The following is a 19,290-nucleotide window of genomic DNA, read 5'->3' as shown; positions in this document are numbered from 1 at the left end:
CATAAAAGCCAACTGAAGTACAGGTGGAACTAGCCCGTGCACATTCACAAATCAAGTGTTCAGGATAACGTATAGTTTATATGAAATCTTGTTCGTGGACATTTACAGTTTTTATATAAATTGTATTTAGTTATTACCACTTTAGGTGTAAAAGCTTCCTGCATTTAACTAAATGAAAATTGTACATATTTTACTCCTAAAACAGTTTAATTTAAAACTTTTCTCAAAAACTCCGTTTTTAATAGTATCGACCAAGTATCACTATCAAAAGGGTAAGTAAAACGTAACAAAGGGTCACTCGGTCGAGGTTTCACTGTCGAAATGCGGGGGAGTAACAAATCAAAGGGAGAATGGGAGATTGGGAGAACGGAGTAATGAAGAGAGCAGAGGTGGACCGAAACAGTTACCCGCTAATTGCGTCGCCGCAGCTTTTTGTCACCCGTCGATGTCGATGTAAAGTGTAGTTGTAATTGCGCTTGTAGTTGCGGCTCAATCAAATGTCTCGCTGCGCAGCATTTACAGTTGTTGCGGCGGACATTTGCTGAATCATTTGTTTATGGCCGAATGTGTTTGTATTAATTACCGTTTTAAGCTGCCTCCCTGTTTTCCTCTCGTTTGTGCTGCTTCTTCTCCTACTTCTTCTTGATAGGTTGCTGGAATTCGAATTCTTTGCTGTCAAAACACTTCAATGAAAAACTTTTTATGTGGAGCAATTGATAAAGCCGCTCACGCACACACTGACACTACGCGCACACACGCAAACACTGACATTTGTACGTTAAAATTAAGTACAATAATTCACTTGTTGTTGGCTTGGCTTGGCTGGGCTTGACTTCGTTGTCGCCTGGCAGGCAATTAAACAAACATTTTTGTTGTTGTGTGTATTTCTACTGCAGTTGCAATAGCGACACCAAGATATTCATCGATCGTCGCGTTTTGATTAATTGTTTAAATTACGTTTGTTATTATTATTATTGTTTGCAATAAGCTTCCGCATTCGAACCGCACTCGAGAGCTTTGGAAAAATAACTGTGCAGCAGCGACCGATCAATCGACTTTTGGGCCTCTTTTACCCAACGCCACGCTCTCTCCCTCTCTCTCGCACTCTCTCTTGCTCTCTTTTTGTGGAGCGACAAGTGGCGATTACAACAGCAACAACTGGTCGCATGAATGAATTTCATTTGGCACGCTCTGCTTTAAGAGAGCAGAAGATAGCTCCACGAGAGAGAGCCGCTCTCTTAGTATTTACTCTTTAACGTGTAGCAGGTTATTTCTGCTGCCGAGTGATTATTATCATTATGAAGTGATCTGATTTGCTGCTGATATTAAAGCAGGACCGGTCAATAATTACACTAGCCAACAAGGAGAAGGTGTTTTTTAAGGGCTCTCTTAAGATCTGTATCCTATCTCTATTGCTTACAATTCTATAAACCAAAACAAATATTCATTAAACTTAAGAAATTGACAATGAAATCTGTATTTAAAATAATAAAAAGATATTCATAGGCTTTGGTAGCCAGTGTAATTATAGTTTTTACAAGATTCATTCCAACGGAAGAAGATTAAAATGCTTTAAGTAATGATATGGTATGTGATTAAAACAAGAGCGAATCGTGTTCCCTATAAGATCATCATCAATGCAGATCCCCATTAGGGCGACAAGATGGAGATATCTCCCTGAAGAGACACAATGTATGAGGTGATAATTCACTTGTACGTCACCCGCTAGCATTTGCATTTCGCCTTTGCATTCGATTCCAGCATTTCCTCAGTCCACTAACTACGGTTATCCTCAATCAGCTAATTTATTTCCCTGGAAAATATCGCCCCCACCTAGTAGAAGGCGAACGATTTTCCCTGCCACAAGGGGCTCCACCTCCATTCAAATGGGGGAAACCAAACAATTAAGCAAACAAAACGACAGCGACCACGGTTGCAGCAAGTCTCCACCATTCTGCAGATCTAGCTCCAACTGCAGCTTCAAACTCGCCAGCTCCGACTCTTGATAGCCCCTCCAGATAGAAACTGTCAAACAAAACAAACTACACGATAGAAGCCAAACAAAGCGAGGCTTCCAAAGTGTGTTGCGTTTTAATACCCGGTACTTGACGGGGTTATACTATTACAAAAACATTTTAAACTTAACAGCCCTTTACTTCTTTAGTTTATATTTTAACTTTATAAGGTAAACGAAGTATGGGTAAGCTAAGTTGGCTGGAATACTGATCAAGATGATATATTCCAAGATAGCTAACATAAAGAAGATATTAATTATACATGTGATCCTTTAAGTGGACTAAGATACTAGATGATAAACTCCCATACTAACAGGTATCTAATAGTCGCATTTATCAGTTTCCTTGTTAGCTTGTTTATTGTTGCCCTGGGTCTGGGTCTGTCTTTTGTTTTTGCATGGCAAATGGAAGACTAAGTACAAGGAAAGGCGTCAATGACGACCGACGGACACGACTGACGTCGACCTTCGGCAACTGCCCCGCCAGCAACAACAAAGACACATCAAAAAGGAAGCTAAAAATAAGAAAGATAAAAAAAACGAAGAAAACACTAAAAAATCGAAGCCCCAAGAAAAGGAGCGAGAGATCAACATCAACAAGAGTATCATTGGCAGCAGAGAGAGAGAAATGTGGCAGGCTATTAACGGAAAATATCCCTAAATATAACTTAAGTTATAATATAATAAAGAAACTAAAAAGTCTAAAGTCTATTTATTATTTTAGTAACACTTTATAAAAGAATGAACTTTAGTTTTAAGTGCATGAGCAGCAATGAAGGCTGCACAAAAAGCCAGAAAGCAAAACGACAAAGCGGCGATGCTAGTGGGCGTGTACCGCTCCCCATCCGCCCACTGCTGCTTCACTACCCCCAACCCCCACCTCTGCTATGTGCAAGCTAAGTGCAATCTATGCCAACGATCGGCTAAGTACAAATGGTTAGGAGATGCAACAGTAACAGCGAAAACAGCAACAGCCACAATGGCTGGCGAGGTCAAACAGCAATCAATAAAGGTCAGCGACTACCGCCAGGGCACGCCTGAGTGCCTACCGTCAATGCCGGATTGCTGGATTGCCGGATCATCGGAGGAGGGGCTGTGCCAGAAGAGGTGGAGAACCAGCTCCCAGCCCACACCCAATCCTCTTGCACACTCCCTCTCTCCCAGCTTTCCAGTCACTTGCCCATTCATGCGGCCCACGATGAAGATGCTTTATGTTGCAAATTGAAAGCTGGACATCCAATCGACTGAAGAAGAACAAGACGAACATGGCGAGGCAGAGGTACTAGTGGCAGCAGGAAGGTGGAAAAGAGAAGGCAGGCCGACAAATGTAGACAGTTGCGACTGCGCAGCCGCAACAGCAGCAGCAGCAGCAGCAGGAGCTGAAGCAGCCGCGTCAGAAGCCAAGAAAAGTGGGAGCGAGAAGGAGATAAACGATTGCAGGGAGAAAAGCTAACTGATGGGAGATCGATTAACCCTCTAGTGCCGATTTGATTTATTTTCTATTTTGATTTAAATTACAAATTATAAAAGAGATTTATTTTAACATTTTAAAGAAAAAAGAAAACTTAAGTTTTCAGAATGAATTTATATTCGATTAACATAAACCGCACCCCAATGGGTTAATTAGCTAAATGGCGGATGTCGATGACTGTGGCATTAGGCGTATGTTTCTTGGCTATACCTTGGCCGCCCCCTGGCTGTCGATGATGCCCGGCAACCGACCAAGCCAGCGACCTGTCCCACCCCGTCCGCCACGTCACCGCCCCCGCTGATGGTGCTTTCATGGCTGCAGCTCCCGGAGCTAAAGTCGCGGCTAAAACCAATGATGATGATGATGATGATGCTACCAAGTGGCCTCTGCCTCTGCCTTGGATGCATCTTATGGCTGCTGCTATCTGCCCGGCCGTGGCATCCACAAGATATTTTTAATGGCCCAGCTTCCTTTTTGCAGATGCTCTGCTACTTTGCTTCTGTTCTTCTTTTTTGTTAGTCCGATTTTTGTGAATGAAGTTGTTTTAGATACTCTCACACACACACACACACACACACTCATATTGTGTCCACTTGCTGGAGGAGAAGTAGCACCATTATCGCACTGACATGTCTGGTGGATGTCGCGGCTGCCCACCACCCCCTTTCCGCCCGCCAGCCCACCACCAGCCGCCCACTTGGCGGTGTGTGTCACCTGTTGATGGATTTCGTTGTTTGATTAACATGAAATGGCATCGCATCCAATCCCAGCCTGATCTTGATGCCTTGAGTGGAGTGCAGTCGCCGACTCTAAGTGACTTCAGAAGACTTCCAAAAGAGCAGAAAAAGACCTGAGGAACCGCATGGCGGATAGTCAGATAGTTAGCCAAATGTCCGAGATTGATGAGGTGGATGGGTTAAGTGATGGCCTCGAGTGGAATGGCCAAAGATATTGTGGGTTTTGATGGATTTCGAAGTACTTACTCTGCGGGAGCGTTTATCTAAATAGCCGGCAGCCTTTAAGCCAATTCAATAAACTTGGCAATTACATAAAATTTTTTTTTACTTTAATTAAAATTACTTTTTTTATATTTTTTATTTAAAGATTTCGAAATTTATTTAACAATCTTACTTCCAGCTAAAAGGTTATATCCCAAAATCATACCTTAACAGACTTCCAGACATTTGTTGGTCATAAAATATAGGTAAAACCTGGTAAACCGAACACATGGCCTCATTATAAAATACTTAAGGCTGGTCAGCAATGTCTACCTGTGATCTATTTCCATCGCTATAAATTCACCTTGTCCAAACTTCCATCAGCACATTCCAAGCCAAATTGCCAAGCAGTCAAGATGTCGAGTTCGAGAGTTGCCCTCGTTATTCTGGTCATTGCCTGTTTGATTCTCATTGCTTTGGCACGACCTAGGTCGAGGTCTTCCAAGTACAACGAGGTCACATACTTGCCAGCGGAGAGGAGGATGAGCAACGAAATTATGGACCAGATATCACCCATCAGGAGGCCACACAAGAGGGAGTTCAACGGGAGGCGGAGTCCAAGTCCCTTCAACGATTATTTCCACAAAATGTCAATGCCAGGGATGACTTTTGGTGGGGCAAACTACTTTGGAAATGATGTCCAGCCGCTGTCCAAATACGATGTCCTGGAATCAGCATCCTTATTTTAGATTTCTCTCTGAAATCTGCTTAACTTAGACCTGCCTATGTGAAGGAATTAAATTAAATTTAATTTTTATTCTGACAATTTCTTTTTATAAAAAGCTAAAAGTTGTATTGTAAAATAAAAAAATAAAATAAGATATAAAATAAAAAATCGTAAAACTAAATTTGTTTCATATTTTATCCCACGATAGAGGGACACTTGTATTAGATTTTTTCTTCCTACGGCAGCCTCTTTCCCAGCGATCTCCACCAGATCTGCCATTCAGCTAATCGAAGCCAACAGCTTGGAGGGACGAGCCCATTTCGCTAACAACAATCAACACTCAAATCAACAACAATCTGAACAAACTACAACAACATAATCAACGGCAGCCTCCCAATCCAAAGGCCAACAACAAAACGCTTAAATACGCAGCGTGGAGAGTGGTCAAAAAAAAAGGAGAAAAAAAATATAAAGAATCGCGGAGGAGCATCCCAAATGCCATGTAGGAATCCATGTAGGAACATCGGGTTGGCGTGTGTATCTGTGAGTGGCCATATCCCCAAGGAATGAATGTTTCTGGTTGTCGTTCTGGCCGGAGGACAAATCTATAAGGCCAGAGGCAGAGTGCGGTCCGATGGATGCGGACAACATTGGAGGCAACAAGTGTTCCAAATCAAAACGGAAGCACACACAGGCCAAGTAGCCACGGCCAGGCCGCTCCTTTATGCCACATATGTACATGGCTTTTTGGTTCGACATGGCAAAAGCATTTGGAAAATGTAATTTACAACGCTCAACGCGGAGTAGCAACAACTTCACACACACTCACATCGACTATATATATATACTGGCCAGGGGAACTGGTCAACTTTGGTCGGTCTCGGTCGCATCAAGAGCCACTCAACCTCAAAGTTGAACGGCATCGGCATCACCTGCCACCGATCTCACACCGCTCTCACAGCCACCGCCGATTCGCCAGCGGATCTCGCTCGGATTGAAATCCAAGCAACTAAAAAAAAGGAAACAGAAGCCCCCAGGCAGGATGAGGTGGATCGAGTCCCCGGGCATACCCTAGAAAAGCAATGTCTTACAAAAGGTGTTAAAATGAGTAAAAATCCCATTACATTTTTTAAACGTATTTCTATATATTTCTATATTTATATTCTCCATGTAATCATTTTTAGTAACTGAAACCTTTATCTTAGCTTTAGTCCCATCACCAGTTCACCCTATCAAATCTATATTTACAGGGTATACCAAAAAAAAGTGCTTAACTAAGAAGAACAAGTGAGCGCAGATTTTAATTTTAACCTTTTTGTTCCCATTCCCTCCACTCCTCGACGATGGCTTCTGTGCACTCAACTTTTCCCGGCTGCTGCCTCAGTTTTCAGCCTTTTTTCCTTCTGTTTTTAATTTGCTGCAACGCTTCATAGAGCATTTTTCATTAAATTCCTGAATTAAGGCATTCCTCCGTGGCCTCCCATTGGACGCTGGTCATGTTCTGAAATAAGAGCAACATAGCAACATTGTCCAAGACGACATGGTGACGACGATGCCGGCGATGGCCATGGTTTAGGCCACGGCCAAGTGGCTTAGGCTACCGACTACCGGTTACGTTGGCAGTGCGCAAGGCAATGGCATAGCACGTTGGAAAACTGTATTTTAAGTTTATTATATTCTTTCAAAATTATTTGGGAACTAAAAGTATACAATTTGAATACTAAAAGCTTGGCAATTATAAAAAAATTATGATTTTTTACATAGTAGAAAAACTATAATTATGAATGTTTTTATTAAATATTAATTGAATTTATATATTATTATTTTAGCAGTTCAGCATCACATTGAATGTTAAAGTTGCCTGAAATTTCATATTTCTCTGGTTGTTACTGGCCTTTTGAGAGAAACCCCAAAAGCCTCGATTGTCCATGGATTGAATCCTCATCTAACCAAAAATTAAATCAGTGACAAAAGTGCTTTCTGATGGATGGACATATTTGGTTAGCATTTAATTTTAGACTAAGATGTATTGGAAAAAGGAGAAGCAAACTGAAGTTGGCTATAAAAAACATTTAAAAAAGTTTCTTCTCTTTAATGCTAAGCCTTCTTAAAGTCAAAAATAAATAAAATATATAAGAAATTAAATATTTTGTTTTATTAAATCTAAATTCAAAGACTTAAGGTGAGTCACCAATGATAGTCAGACATAAATTTTCAAACTTTCACTGTTGCCAACTCCAGTCAATATCCTTTACCTGCCGAGTCTCCTGACATTAAGCCAGAACAAATCCAAGTTCATATCCCCTCCCGAGATTCCATCCCAGCCCAGCTGGTATCCAGCACAATTCACTTAAGGCCCCGGACCAAAGGCCCCCTGAATCCAGAGCATTTTTCTAACTTCCTTTTACCAATAGAACAAAACCAGCACAAAGCGCCGCGGATAAAGTGGTATGACAGCGAGAGCTGGAGGAGATCAGGGGGCCTAAAGATCACCGAAGAGATGGAGAAAGAGCCAACTGGTGGCGACCCAAAGCTATGCGAGAAAGAAACGGGCGCGAGATCAAGCCAGGTGAAGTCAAGTTCGAGTCACCGGTTGCATAGTTGACCAGATCGGGACAAGCGAGAGCAAGGCGATCCCAAGACTTGCCACTCCATCGGCCAGAGATGAGAGCGTGGTTCGTGAGTGGAAGATGGCTGAAACGGATTTGGAACAAAACTTAAAAAAAATGCGGACTTTAAATTTGTATAGTTTTTCCTGAAAATTACCCCCAAAAATCTTGAAACTTTACTTTACTTTATTGAGTTTACAAATTTTAAGATCCCCCCAGGTCGTGTCACGTACTCACCTTTATTTGGAGCCACCAACTAGATACAGATATGCGCGGCAAGCGCGACGACTGCGCAGGCGCAGCCAGAGGCAACTGGACTGCTGCGCTGCTGCTGTCGCGGCTGCGACTGCGCGGTTGCAGATACACTTTAGGGGCATGACATGACTCGCATACGAATTATTATAAACGATCTGGCGCAAAAACTAACAAGCGATGGGGCCGGGACTGAACTGGAATGGAATGGACCTCGGCTTGGTGCTCTGTGGGATGTGGATGTGGATGTAGATGAATGTGGAGGCAGGCAGACAGAGGCAAAGGCTGTGGTGGATGTGAATGCGGCGGCCAAATGGGCGGCAAGGTGACGGCAACGGGCAACGGGCGACGGTCGACCGACGGACGAGTTATGGTGGCCAATTGCAAAGTTAATGGAGTTTGGCTACTCCAGCAGCGAAAGACCAGATGGGGACAGAAGGAGGAAAGGGAGGATCGGGAATGGGATCGGGATCGGTAGCGGGGCACTTGGGCGACTCGAGCGGATGCTGAGGCCGAAGAGATACAGCTACTGGTTCGCGACTCGGCCAAGATTGAACTTAATTTTGCACAAATGCAATTTATAGAAAATTGTTGCCACTTGTTTTCACGTTGATGGCACTCCGGCCGAGTAGATCAACGGGCGGGGTGGAGTTGGCCAGATAATAAATGCAGGTAGCCATTGGATTCCTGGATTCTTGCTGCTGCTGCCTGCAGCTTGGCCATTATTTAAATTTCTCCCCCTCCTCTTAACCGAAGAAACTTCGTTTTGCAAAAATTAACAATTAAAATGTCTAATGGCAGAAAAAGTGAGGCGCGATAGAGATAGATAGAAAGAGAGAGAGAGAGCGAGCTAGAGAGGTGGATCATAAACGTGCTGTCCCATCAGGTAGGTCGAGTGGTAAGTGACTCCTTCTTGGAACTTCCACTCATCATCAGTCGAGGCAATTAGTTTTCCCTTTTTGTAAAGCCTCCATTTCATCAGGGAATTGGCAAAGGATCGAGAGGTATCCGCGAAGAGGAAGTGGAAATGACCGAATGGATTAGCCAGCGGATTGGTTTATTGGCGAGTCGCGGCCATAAAACTGCGTCCTAATCCCAATCCATCAACGCTCTTGGAATCTTTTTCAGGGAACACTCTCGAAGGACAGGTAACCAATATCCCGAGGACCTCAAGCTATAAAAAGAAGCACTACAGCCGAGGACCCAAACAGTCTCGATTGCTCGAAGCATTTGTCACAATATGCTAATAGTACGCTATCTAATCGCCTTGGTCTTCTCCATTTTCATGGTGGCCACATCCCTGAAGATCGAGGAGCGCTACCGCCGCTGCCAAGGCTATAAGATATCCACTCCGGATCGACTGGTCATCAAAATGGAACGACGAGGCGGCAAGTGTCAGTCTAAATATTTGGAAAAGAGACGTTTGAAGATCTGAGAAGAAGAAACTGGAAAATGTGATATGATAAACGAGAAGGAAAACAAGCGAAAAATCAGTGATAAGAATTCAGAACTCATTCTGTGGAAAACTCGGTGGAAAAGTAAAGGATACAGCCTCAGAGGCAACATAAAAATGTAAGCTAGGATCAAAGTCATTTCCTGAAAAGTTGAAATATACTTCCTTAAGTCATTTTACTATTTTTGATAACTAAAAATAAATAAAAAAAAAATTATAAAATATAATTCAAAATACATGTTTTTAGATTTAATTTAAGAATTTACTTTAATAAAAATGTATATCAATAATTTTAAATATGTTTAAATATGAAAATAAAACTTTTTAGCAAAAAGTCGAAATTTGTTTTAGTTGCTAGAACCTTCCAGTCAAATTTTTAAATATTATAATAGATAATAAATTAAGCCATCCCTTAAAGAGTATAAAAACCTTCAATTTAACACTTGGGCGCATTTATTTATTATATATTTTATATACCAATAACTTTATTTTAGAACTGTATTTTACATGTATAGTTTTTTACGGTTATTAAACGACACCAAAATTGCATTCCTCTGGTTTTTATTCTTTATAATATTTTGTATCATACAAGAGCTGGGGGACACTTAAATTTACAAAAGCAAACATTTACTTGGAATTTATTCTGAATTTATGTGATTAGCTTTAGGAAGCATTTAACTTTATTTTACCACACCATATGCAAAGCGTAAATCAAGAAACGAAATATTAAAATTTGTGACTTTTGTGCTAACATTGAAATAAATTTATAATTTATTTTTTTGGTAACTACAATGGAACGTTTTTGCATTCATTTTTAGACATTTAAATAGATACGTTATATATATATCGGTATATATATGGATATAGTTGAGTCTTAGCTTTAGTTTAATTGCACTAAATATTTGCGTTAAATTGTTTGTTTGCTGATCCATTATGCTAAACTTCATTTTTGGCCTATTTTTTTGGTTTGTTGAAATGCTTGAATGGTTAAATTATCCAAGAGCTACGTGGGTTAGTCCTCCTCTCCGGTCAGGGACTTACTTCCTAAAGCAGGAGATGGGATTGAAGTAGCACTGCCGGTATCTAACCTGACGTTTGCTCTCCGGCAGCCTGTAAAGTTCGTTCACATTGCCATAGGTGGGACTCCTCAAATAGGCACTGTAGCTGCTATTTAAATTAAATAATTATTGTTAATTAATAACCTTCTGTAAAGCTGTTTATCCTTACTTTGGCCTGTACTGAGCAAAGAGCATCTGCAGTCGGTCCATTGGTATGTTGGGATAGATGGCCTGGGCTGGCATGTCATAGGCTCCTCCGTAGGCGCCTCGCACGTCCTCAATCTCCTGGCCATCGAGTCCATCGGAGTCCTTAAAAGACTAAGCCATTAAGCTTGGTTTTTTGTGCCTTTAATTTTTTGGTTTTACTCACCGGTCCTGTTTCACCTGCCGAGGGGCGAGCCTCGCTGAAGGCAAAAAGCAGGGTCAGGAGCAGGCCGTAGCATAACAATATCTGCACGAATTTCATCATTTTTAAGGGCTTTTGGACTGAAAATATAATTTTAAATATTTGAAGATTGCTTAAAAATAAGACTCAAGCCATTTTGCAATGCTAAAAGTCAAAAAATCGCTGTTAAAGATCACTTTTTGGTAGCTTAAAAAAACAGAATTTAATAGCAAGTCCTTTAAATCTAAGCCAATTAATATAAGTTATTCAATGGCTAGATAGTTACTCACTTTTTTATATGACAATTAATGCAAATGTTTGCGCAACTTCAAAGGAAAAGCCCCTGACGGTGTCCCCGGCTAATTCCTTGCCTCAAAGAGCTGTCAAGGGGGCAAAGCGGCAAAAAAAAGGGGGAAAAAGTGGCAGACAGTTCAGTTAGCCGCATTTTTAATTAAAGGTCAGATTTCAGTGAAACTGTTTTTATGGCCATATTTATTATTTTATTATTTGCGTCAGTGGAGAGCGGTGGACCAAGGACCCGTAACAAAGCGGCAGAGTTGGAGTGAAACAGAACACTTGTTGCCACAAACGTGACGAGCATTTCTGAGGAGCAGCAGGAGGGCAAGAGGCAGTTTCAGAGTCCGCCTCAGACTCCTGGTTTTCACCTTAGCCCGGCTTAAGTGCATTTCCGCAATTAAAAACGGATATAGAGCTGCAACAACAGCAGCAGTCACTTACATATTGCATCCGTAATACAATGTCGATGGTGCAACGTGTGGCAGCCACACAATGGCCTGGACAGATGGCCTTCCAGCCTTGTTGGCCAAACTTTAATTGATTTCATCAGAAGCTGACAAAAAACGTGATTCGAGTTGATATGGGTTCCCTTTGTATGTACTTATTGAGTAACCTTCATGGGCACTTTCGTAACGTTTGCCTAAGTGGCAAGGGTGAAAGGTTATAAAGTAAGCTGTTCAAGGGCTTAGAAGGTCACAGGTTGACAAACAAATGTGAAGAATAACATAAACTTGGTCAAAAACAAAAGTTTTTCTTTCCAACAAGTAATGTTTGATATGGAAATCGGTTTGATTTGCTTATAAGGAATCATTTTTGGTACTTTTAATCTTAATCAACATAAAAAATTACCCTTATTACGTACGAAATTAATAAACATATAAACCATATAGACATCAGTTAACTGAAATTTGTTATGTATGCAATTACAATCAGCAACTAATGGCATAAATTACATAAATTATGACATCATTGGCCATAGAAGTGGTGTGAAATCAAAAGGAAAACCTCACCCGCAGGACATGAATATAGAAACAGCAGCAGGGAACATAAATCCCCGGGATACGTTCGTTTAGACGTGGAAAATGAGGTCATCAAATGACTTTCAGTATCATCATCAGCATGCAACAGGTAAACGACGGCCAGAATCCGCTGGAGTGGCATAAAAAGGACCTCAACGATGTGGGCCGTAAATGTTAATGACTTGTCTCATTTGCTTGCTGCAGCTCATAATGCTGTCACATGTAGCTACCGCTCTAGTTTGTCCTGTAAAAAGGAGCTGCTCCTTCTTAAATTTCAAACAGCAGCTGGTAATGTGAATGCATTGGACGATGAAGGTTAGGTTGTTGTTATGATTTGAAAAATCTGAATTGCAAATTAACTGCTTGTTTTTAAAAAAATCTAAGAAATTGTCATTGAACGGGGGCAAAAATGTGCAGTTTAACCAGTTTAACATGGAATGTATATTGCTATCTCTCAAAGGGCACTTAACTTCCTGCCATAAAAACATTGATTTTGATTGGGTCAAAGTCCAACTCACATATGGGTACATTTCCCTGTTGTTATAACCGAAAGTGCATGCGAAACTCTTAAAACACTTTTAAAGGGAACATTGCCAGACAGAGATAATTATAATGCCCCGCAGCTCATAAAATATTTGTTAGATTAAGCAGCTAGCTAGCTAGTGGGTGATAAATAAAAACTAATGACTGGTAGGCTAATTTCTGCCCCACCCTCTCCTCGAGCTTTGGCTAGATCAAATGGAATAATAAAAAGACCAAGGGCAGAGAGCAGAGGGGCAACCGCCGGCGGACCCTAAAGCCGAAGCCAAAGGCAAAGCCAAACATAATCAGGACACATTTATTGCCACCGATAAATAATGCTCGAATGTTAATTGGAAATTTAATCTCGCCGCCGCAGCGCAAGAGTTGCAAGTACTGAAACAAAAAAAGGTAAAGTTGAAAGAGGGAAAAAAAAAGAAAAATGCAATTTTCAGGTGACATTTCAGACTCTGTCCCCGTATCCTGCCTAATCCGGGCGGCTTAATTCCGGTTCCACTTTGAGTTCCGTTTATTTTTTCGTCACATTTTCCGCTCGCGGCCATAACGGAACTTTAAAATTAGCCAAGACCAAATATTTGCCCGAAGGACCTGGCGTGGGCTTCATTAATGTGTGTGCGTCTGACAGGAGGCGGCAGGACGATGGCCGTGTCCTTGGCCATGTGATTTATCTGGTCATGTGATACTTTCGAGGGAGCAAATTAAAATTACGTCAGTCAGTCACCGAAAACTGGAAACTTCAGACATCTTCAAATACGTTTCAAAAAGTATTTTATATTTTCCTTCTTCTTGCTATTGGGAGAGGGTGGCTCGGGGGTGTGGGACACTTGAAGTTATATCGAGTTACTAAGGGATCTGTTTTTGTGGTTGCGTTCCGATTTGCGGAAAATGCGGTTAAGAATGGAAGAGTTATTTACCCAATTAGATTCGCCTGTTTACGGGAAAATTGTCAGACAAAACGTGGGAAGAAAGTTCTTAAATAAATACTTAATTAAGTTATAATTTGCGGTTTGTTACCAAATTTGCCTTGCCAAATTATTAAAGACATTAGACTGTAGGTCAATTTCCCTCTTCAATCTAGTTAAATATTTAAATTATATCTATTTTTGTTTATTTAACATGATTATCACAGTAGGAAGCTTTCCAAACAAACAAAAATATAGCTGCTGGCCCTTCTCCGCCAGATTCTGCCCCACGAATTTCCAGGGAAAATTATCAGCCTCATTGATGCCCTCAACCCGCTGGCAAACCATGGCCGTGTAGGCGTTTTCTAATAAATATTAAATGCAATTTGATTGCGGTTTCGGCGGGAATCGGGGAAAACCAAAACCAAAACCAAGTCAAGTGAAGTTATTTATTATCAGCAACTCGAATCGAGATTGGAGTCCAAATCAAATGAAGTGAATGTTTTGGGCGTGCGCCTGATTTTCCTACGCTTCATAAATAATTCACATAATTTTCAATGAGCAGAGGAAGCAGTTTCGTCTCTGTTTTTGGTCTGTCATTAGATGGGTCTGGAAAAGTCCCCAAGGAAATGCTCGTCTGTACTGGCATATTCAAAACAAAAACAAATGAGAAGAAAAGAAAATGGGCTGGTAATATATGGCCTATGAATTGCATATATTCGTCAAAATTGTGGGAGTTTTTCAACCTTTCGTTACCTTCCTTGATGCTGTTAAAGGCCCATCAATTTGCTGGAACTTTTATGAACTCAATTTGGGGAGAGCAGCTTTCAGTCAATTTCAAAGGCAGAGGCGTACAAATTGGCCTCAATTATTCAGAAAACAGGCTATTGTTTTAATAAACATCAAGAATTTAAGCGTAGGAAAGTAAATTTATACGAAAAAAATCTTCAAATTAGCTGGATTTCCATATAAAATCAGTATTTGCTGACTATCCCAAAAAATATTCCAAACATAAAAGCATTTTTAAACTTTACAGACAAACTAAACATATTCCTTTAATAACATTATCAAGTTAGTGGTAACTTAACTTTAGTTTTCCCTAACCAAAGCCCATATGATATGATATCACCGGCAATAATTCTTCTGCTCTGCTATAATTCACCTGTGGCACAATTTCCGCCCCCACAAATTAATTCTGGGCGACACATAACTGCTCATTTCGATTAATTACCAAAGGCCAATTGGCCAGGGTAAACACAGAATTCGATACTCACCGATACTTTGCGACTGGATGTGAATGGGAATCGCCGGCAATTGAATTGGCGTCGGTAAATTAGGAAAATCTGGCGCCAGGAACTTTGACAAACGGATAGTTTCGCGAACTAATGGCTTGATTTGCAAACAACTCTGAAGTGATCCTTTGGCTTGGGATTTACTTGTTGCTCTCTGTATCGCTCTCGATGTGAACGCCAAGAAGGGAAGTTGGTAACTCGATGTTGGCCATGCCTGCTACCGGGCTTTATATACAAAATAGCAAACAGCACCCAAGGCAGCGACGCCGGCAGCGGCAGAAGCAGCAGCAACAGCAGCAGGAAGCACGAGCTGCCGGGCAAAAAAATATATGGAGGCTGAGGGGGCGGCCTAGGGGTTTGGGGGGGCTTATACGTTAGGGGGCGTCTGCTTAGGCAAAGCTTTATGCCTCATGTCAAGCGGCACTGCAGCCAGCAGGAGTAACACTTGTTTATGGTACCTGGCATACAAAGAGGGTACATGAGGTGCATAGATCCTTGCAAAATGTAACTTTATCGGACTTTTAAAGACAACTTTTTAGTTCAAATATTAAAAGATAGAGTAAGGAATTGAAGTTTTAGGAAGAGAATGTGATGACAAGAGCCGAAACAGAGGGGTTTTTACAAATACCCTCTCATTTTAACTACCAACAAATATCGTTTTGGGCTCACAAGCACTTGAGCAAAACCATAGCCTACTTTTTTGGTCTTTAAAGTAATGATAAGATAATTCTTTATTTATCTATTAATTTGGATATCAAAATAATTCTACTTGAGATTTGTAATTGACCTTACATAATTTAGTCACCTAGAGCATCCCTCGTTCGCATACATAACCAAAAGTTCAACAGTCAAATGGTCTTTGCCCGTACAATGGGGCGTATGAACAATGTGCGACTTATTAATTCACCACACGGACATGGACACTGTTAGGCGAGTACGTGGACCACCCACCAACATGCACCCACCCACTTAGTGGCGTGGTGAGTAGCAGCGAATAACGGCACCTGTTGCCGATTAACTCGATTCGTACGAAACCTGTTGCATACTTAGAGGCACAGTATCTATGACGTAGAGATTACATACTCGTATAGAATGAGTCGAAATGCATTTGGACAGTAGGCTCAACGAAGTGGCTTTACACCCGCCATTGATTTATGGCCATTCGATAACAAAATCGCGCCATGTGCAAAGGTTAGATTGCTGCTAAGTAGACATAAAAATATATATTTATAGGTGGTAATCGAATAATATGAGGTTGTATAGCTTTCGTGGAAAATTAAGCATTTCCGGCAGTGAAAGTTATAAATAATAAGCTAACAAAGAACTTTAATGAAATCAAGTTAAGTGTAAGGTCAAAATAATCGTAAAATGAAAACTCCGCTCCAACTTCTTTCGTTTTAAAAATATAAAATATTAAAAAAATATATTTCTTTAACAATTTTCATAATTTTTTATTATAAAACCCATTGCAACGAACTGCACTTTTAATTTCTTAATTTCTTGGCTTGTAAAGCTGCTTAATAATATAAGCTTCGTCAGTTGCCGGGTATCTAATAGTCGAAAAATATAGTTATGGATTTATTATGTTTTTTATGTGGAGGCAACTTCTGCTGTTTCGTGCAGCTGAAGTCAAACCCAGCCGGGCCATCAATTAACGGAGGCAATTAGATGTACATAAAAGTCTATTAATGTGTGCTCCAACAAACTCATTAATGGCCACTATTGGCCAATAAAACTTTGCCATTCGACGTCGCAGCCAAGGTGGCCAGGCCATAAACGTGCATTGCACACTTAAACCGATCGCTTCGTTTGGTTTAACAGTTCATTATAGGAAGGCAGTTGACCCGCAGATAATGTTATGCATTAACTTTGACTTGGCAATCGACGGTGAATAGTTTGCCAGAAGTTCGAGTGGTTGATTTGCATGGAAAGGCAATAAAGTGAGGAAAATCTTACCTTGGGGGATAGAAAAAGAAAGAAAAAAACAACTTAAATCTATAAAATATCATTTAATTTAGGTATTTATGAAGCCCAATTTAATAACTTGTAATTTGCATTACAATTATCATAAAAAATTGAGTCTTAAAATATTACGTATACGCATATTTGGCAACCTATAATTAAAAGAATACCAAATCGCATAAAACATTAAACCCTTACCCTTATATTTTGGCAATGATAAGGATTCAGATATCGGCGAATATAGGTTGTACTTCCGCTTCAAGCACGCGCAGAAATTGCAACCGAAAATAGATCGCAAAATGACACGAACTGAGGGCATGCGATGGATTTTGGTTAGAATTGCGATTTATGGCTGTGTCAATCAGCATTAGGTCGGATAGGTAGGATTACCTGTCTACCTGAAATTACCCTCGAATATATAGAATTTATATTCGCCAGCGTGTTTTGAATTAATTTATTTATGAATGCCGTTGGACTTATCGTTGGTGGTTTATTTATAACGCAGATTCACAGTGAGTTACAAGTGCACAGATACAGTTACAGATACAGATACTAGATACAGATACCACTATAGATACAATAACAGAGCTCTGTGGATTTCAGTTAATGGCGCGAACAGCAGCTTTCACATCGGCAGCGAAACATTTCTTAAAACATCTCTTTCAAGATCAGTTGGAATTTTATATAATATTTTTGATTTTGATGTTAGTTTCTTTAAAAGCAGCTAACGGCATTGAAATAACAACGCCAGTAGGCTCGGCCACCGCCGGATCCGGATGGCTGGATACGCCTGGGACCAGCTGGGGAACCGGAAATGTTGGAAGTTCCAGATCGTTCGGCGCCCGCTCTTCTCTGAAAGCTCTTTGGCATTAACTGAAATTTTCTTACACATCGCGCTGCTAATTTTATGTCTTATATTGCAATTTAGGTTTTATGTTCCAACTTACTGTTTCGCCAGTGGCGCGATTGATCTGGTTCAAATCTTTGAAATCATAATCCATCATTGTTCCCGAATCATCATCACTGTACATGCCTGAAAACATATATCCTTCTTATAATCTCTCTTATTAATATATCTAATCCTTAACAACATACCATCCTCCCTCACATGATGGGGTTCCAATCCGTTGTGATATTCTCCTAGTTTACCATTCAGAAGGCTTTTCTCCCCAAAGAAGTCTCCAATTCGCTGTTCACTCCTCTCCTGCTCAAGGGCATGATGCAGTGCCACCATTAGTCGGTCGAGAAGTAGAGCTGCTCTCTTGGGAACAACCATCTGTATAAGGAAGAAATATAGGGTAATGTTAATAGAAAACGCCCACCATAAACTAGACTCCAAACATCATTTTGTAACTTAATTTTCAATTAGTTAAATGTTTTTCCAAGGACCTTATTCACACTTCCCACGCCTCAAACATGAGCCCCCTTAGAATTTTTAATTTTATGGCTTAAAGTGTTTTTGGTCAACCCACGGCCAGAGAAAGAACCCTCATTAGACCCACCACAAGCTTGCACCTGGCATAATCAAAGTGATGTGACGTCAGCTCAGTTTTCCAGGGGAAATATATAGCTTAGGGTCAAAGCACAAAAAGCAATCAAATGAAAAATATACAATTACAAATTGTGTGTAAGGTGATAGGGATTCAAAACAGCCAGTGACCAACACGGCCCACGCGATTTTTTGGTGATTTCGGCTTACCGGATACTCGTCGTAGCCCTCATCGGCTGGGGCACTGAAAATCTCCTCCGGCTGGCTGGGAGCCGACCTTCCGTTCGCCCGCTTGCCATCTGCAGCATTGTTGGCCCCCGGCAATGTCACCTCTCCGGCTGCACTGCCACCAATAGAGTTGAGCTTGTCCGGGGATCGTTTGTCGCCCGGATAACTCATTAATTGCCTGCACATGTGCAGCTCAAAGTTCTGGATGAGGACGAGCAGGATAATCAACAAAGCTGGCAGGTGATAGGTTCTGCTAGCTGGGAACCCTTTCTCTTTCCAAGCGAAACTCCTGAGACTCCTCTTCCTGGCAGTTTGGCGCCAGGCAGCCTGCACTGGTTTCGGCCCAGGTGGGTGATGCATTCTGATGACTCCTCCTGGCTGGAAACTAATTATTGTCAAGCCTGCGTTCCTGCGTTCGACACTTTTGAAAATTCAACTGAAGCGTTGCCTTTATGCGTTTGATGCTTTTATAGCAGCAAAATTCCTTGACATTTCAATAGTTTTTTTTTTTTGGTTTGTACTCCCTTTTTTACAGTAATGAAGCATTATAGACGCTTGTTAATCGGGATGGAGCTGGTCCAACAGTGAAATGCTTTTTTCATACTTTGATTTACGATTGGCTCTCCCACCCGGCGTCCTTGTTGTTGCTCCTTG

General features: G+C 41.0%; 5 protein-coding genes across 8 annotated transcripts in view; 2 read left to right on the top strand and 3 right to left on the bottom strand.

The window, feature by feature from the left end:
* LOC108111894 (platelet binding protein GspB) overlaps positions 1 to 1,039 on the bottom strand; it is a 54,447-nt gene extending 53,408 nt beyond the window's left edge. Inside the window, 1 exon segment of the mRNA XM_017221547.2 lies at positions 584 to 1,039. The gene's annotated coding sequence lies outside the window, so the exon portion shown is untranslated.
* A 3,783-nt stretch (positions 1,040 to 4,822) lies between these two features.
* On the top strand, positions 4,823 to 5,237 carry LOC108111614. The gene has a single exon (XM_017221145.2). The coding sequence runs from the start codon at positions 4,840 to 4,842 to the stop codon at positions 5,170 to 5,172; it is 333 nt and encodes a 110-aa protein (XP_017076634.2). The 5' UTR covers positions 4,823 to 4,839; the 3' UTR covers positions 5,173 to 5,237.
* A 3,973-nt stretch (positions 5,238 to 9,210) lies between these two features.
* Positions 9,211 to 9,587, top strand: LOC108111633. The gene has a single exon (XM_017221167.2). The coding sequence runs from the start codon at positions 9,252 to 9,254 to the stop codon at positions 9,444 to 9,446; it is 195 nt and encodes a 64-aa protein (XP_017076656.1). The 5' UTR covers positions 9,211 to 9,251; the 3' UTR covers positions 9,447 to 9,587.
* Positions 9,588 to 9,810: 223 nt separating this feature from the next.
* On the bottom strand, positions 9,811 to 15,140 carry LOC108111413. 4 transcript variants are annotated; one of them, XM_017220880.2, is made up of 4 exons: positions 14,940 to 15,140; positions 10,893 to 11,008; positions 10,692 to 10,840; positions 9,811 to 10,628 (listed from the first exon to the last, which is right to left on the bottom strand). In XM_017220880.2, the coding sequence occupies exons 2-4, from the start codon at positions 10,989 to 10,991 to the stop codon at positions 10,502 to 10,504; spliced, it is 375 nt and encodes a 124-aa protein (XP_017076369.2). In that variant the 5' UTR covers positions 10,992 to 11,008; positions 14,940 to 15,140; the 3' UTR covers positions 9,811 to 10,501. The 4 variants fall into 4 exon arrangements, with proteins under 4 accessions (XP_017076369.2, XP_017076387.2, XP_017076362.2 ...); XM_017220898.2 differs by having other exon boundaries at positions 10,692 to 10,831; XM_017220873.2 differs by having other exon boundaries at positions 9,813 to 10,631.
* Positions 15,141 to 17,533: 2,393 nt separating this feature from the next.
* On the bottom strand, positions 17,534 to 19,042 carry LOC108111587. Its single transcript, XM_017221111.2, has 4 exons — positions 18,619 to 19,042; positions 18,015 to 18,195; positions 17,867 to 17,952; positions 17,534 to 17,771 (listed from the first exon to the last, which is right to left on the bottom strand). Exons 1-4 carry the CDS (start codon positions 18,994 to 18,996, stop codon positions 17,634 to 17,636), a joined length of 783 nt encoding a protein of 260 aa, XP_017076600.2. The 5' UTR covers positions 18,997 to 19,042; the 3' UTR covers positions 17,534 to 17,633.
* Positions 19,043 to 19,290: the final 248 nt, after the last annotated feature.

This window comes from Drosophila eugracilis, unplaced genomic scaffold (assembly GCF_018153835.1).
Source record: "Drosophila eugracilis isolate 14026-0451.02 unplaced genomic scaffold, ASM1815383v1 contig_534, whole genome shotgun sequence".
Taxonomy (NCBI): Eukaryota; Metazoa; Arthropoda; class Insecta; order Diptera; family Drosophilidae; genus Drosophila; species Drosophila eugracilis.
This window is presented reverse-complemented; position numbering and strand designations above follow the sequence as displayed.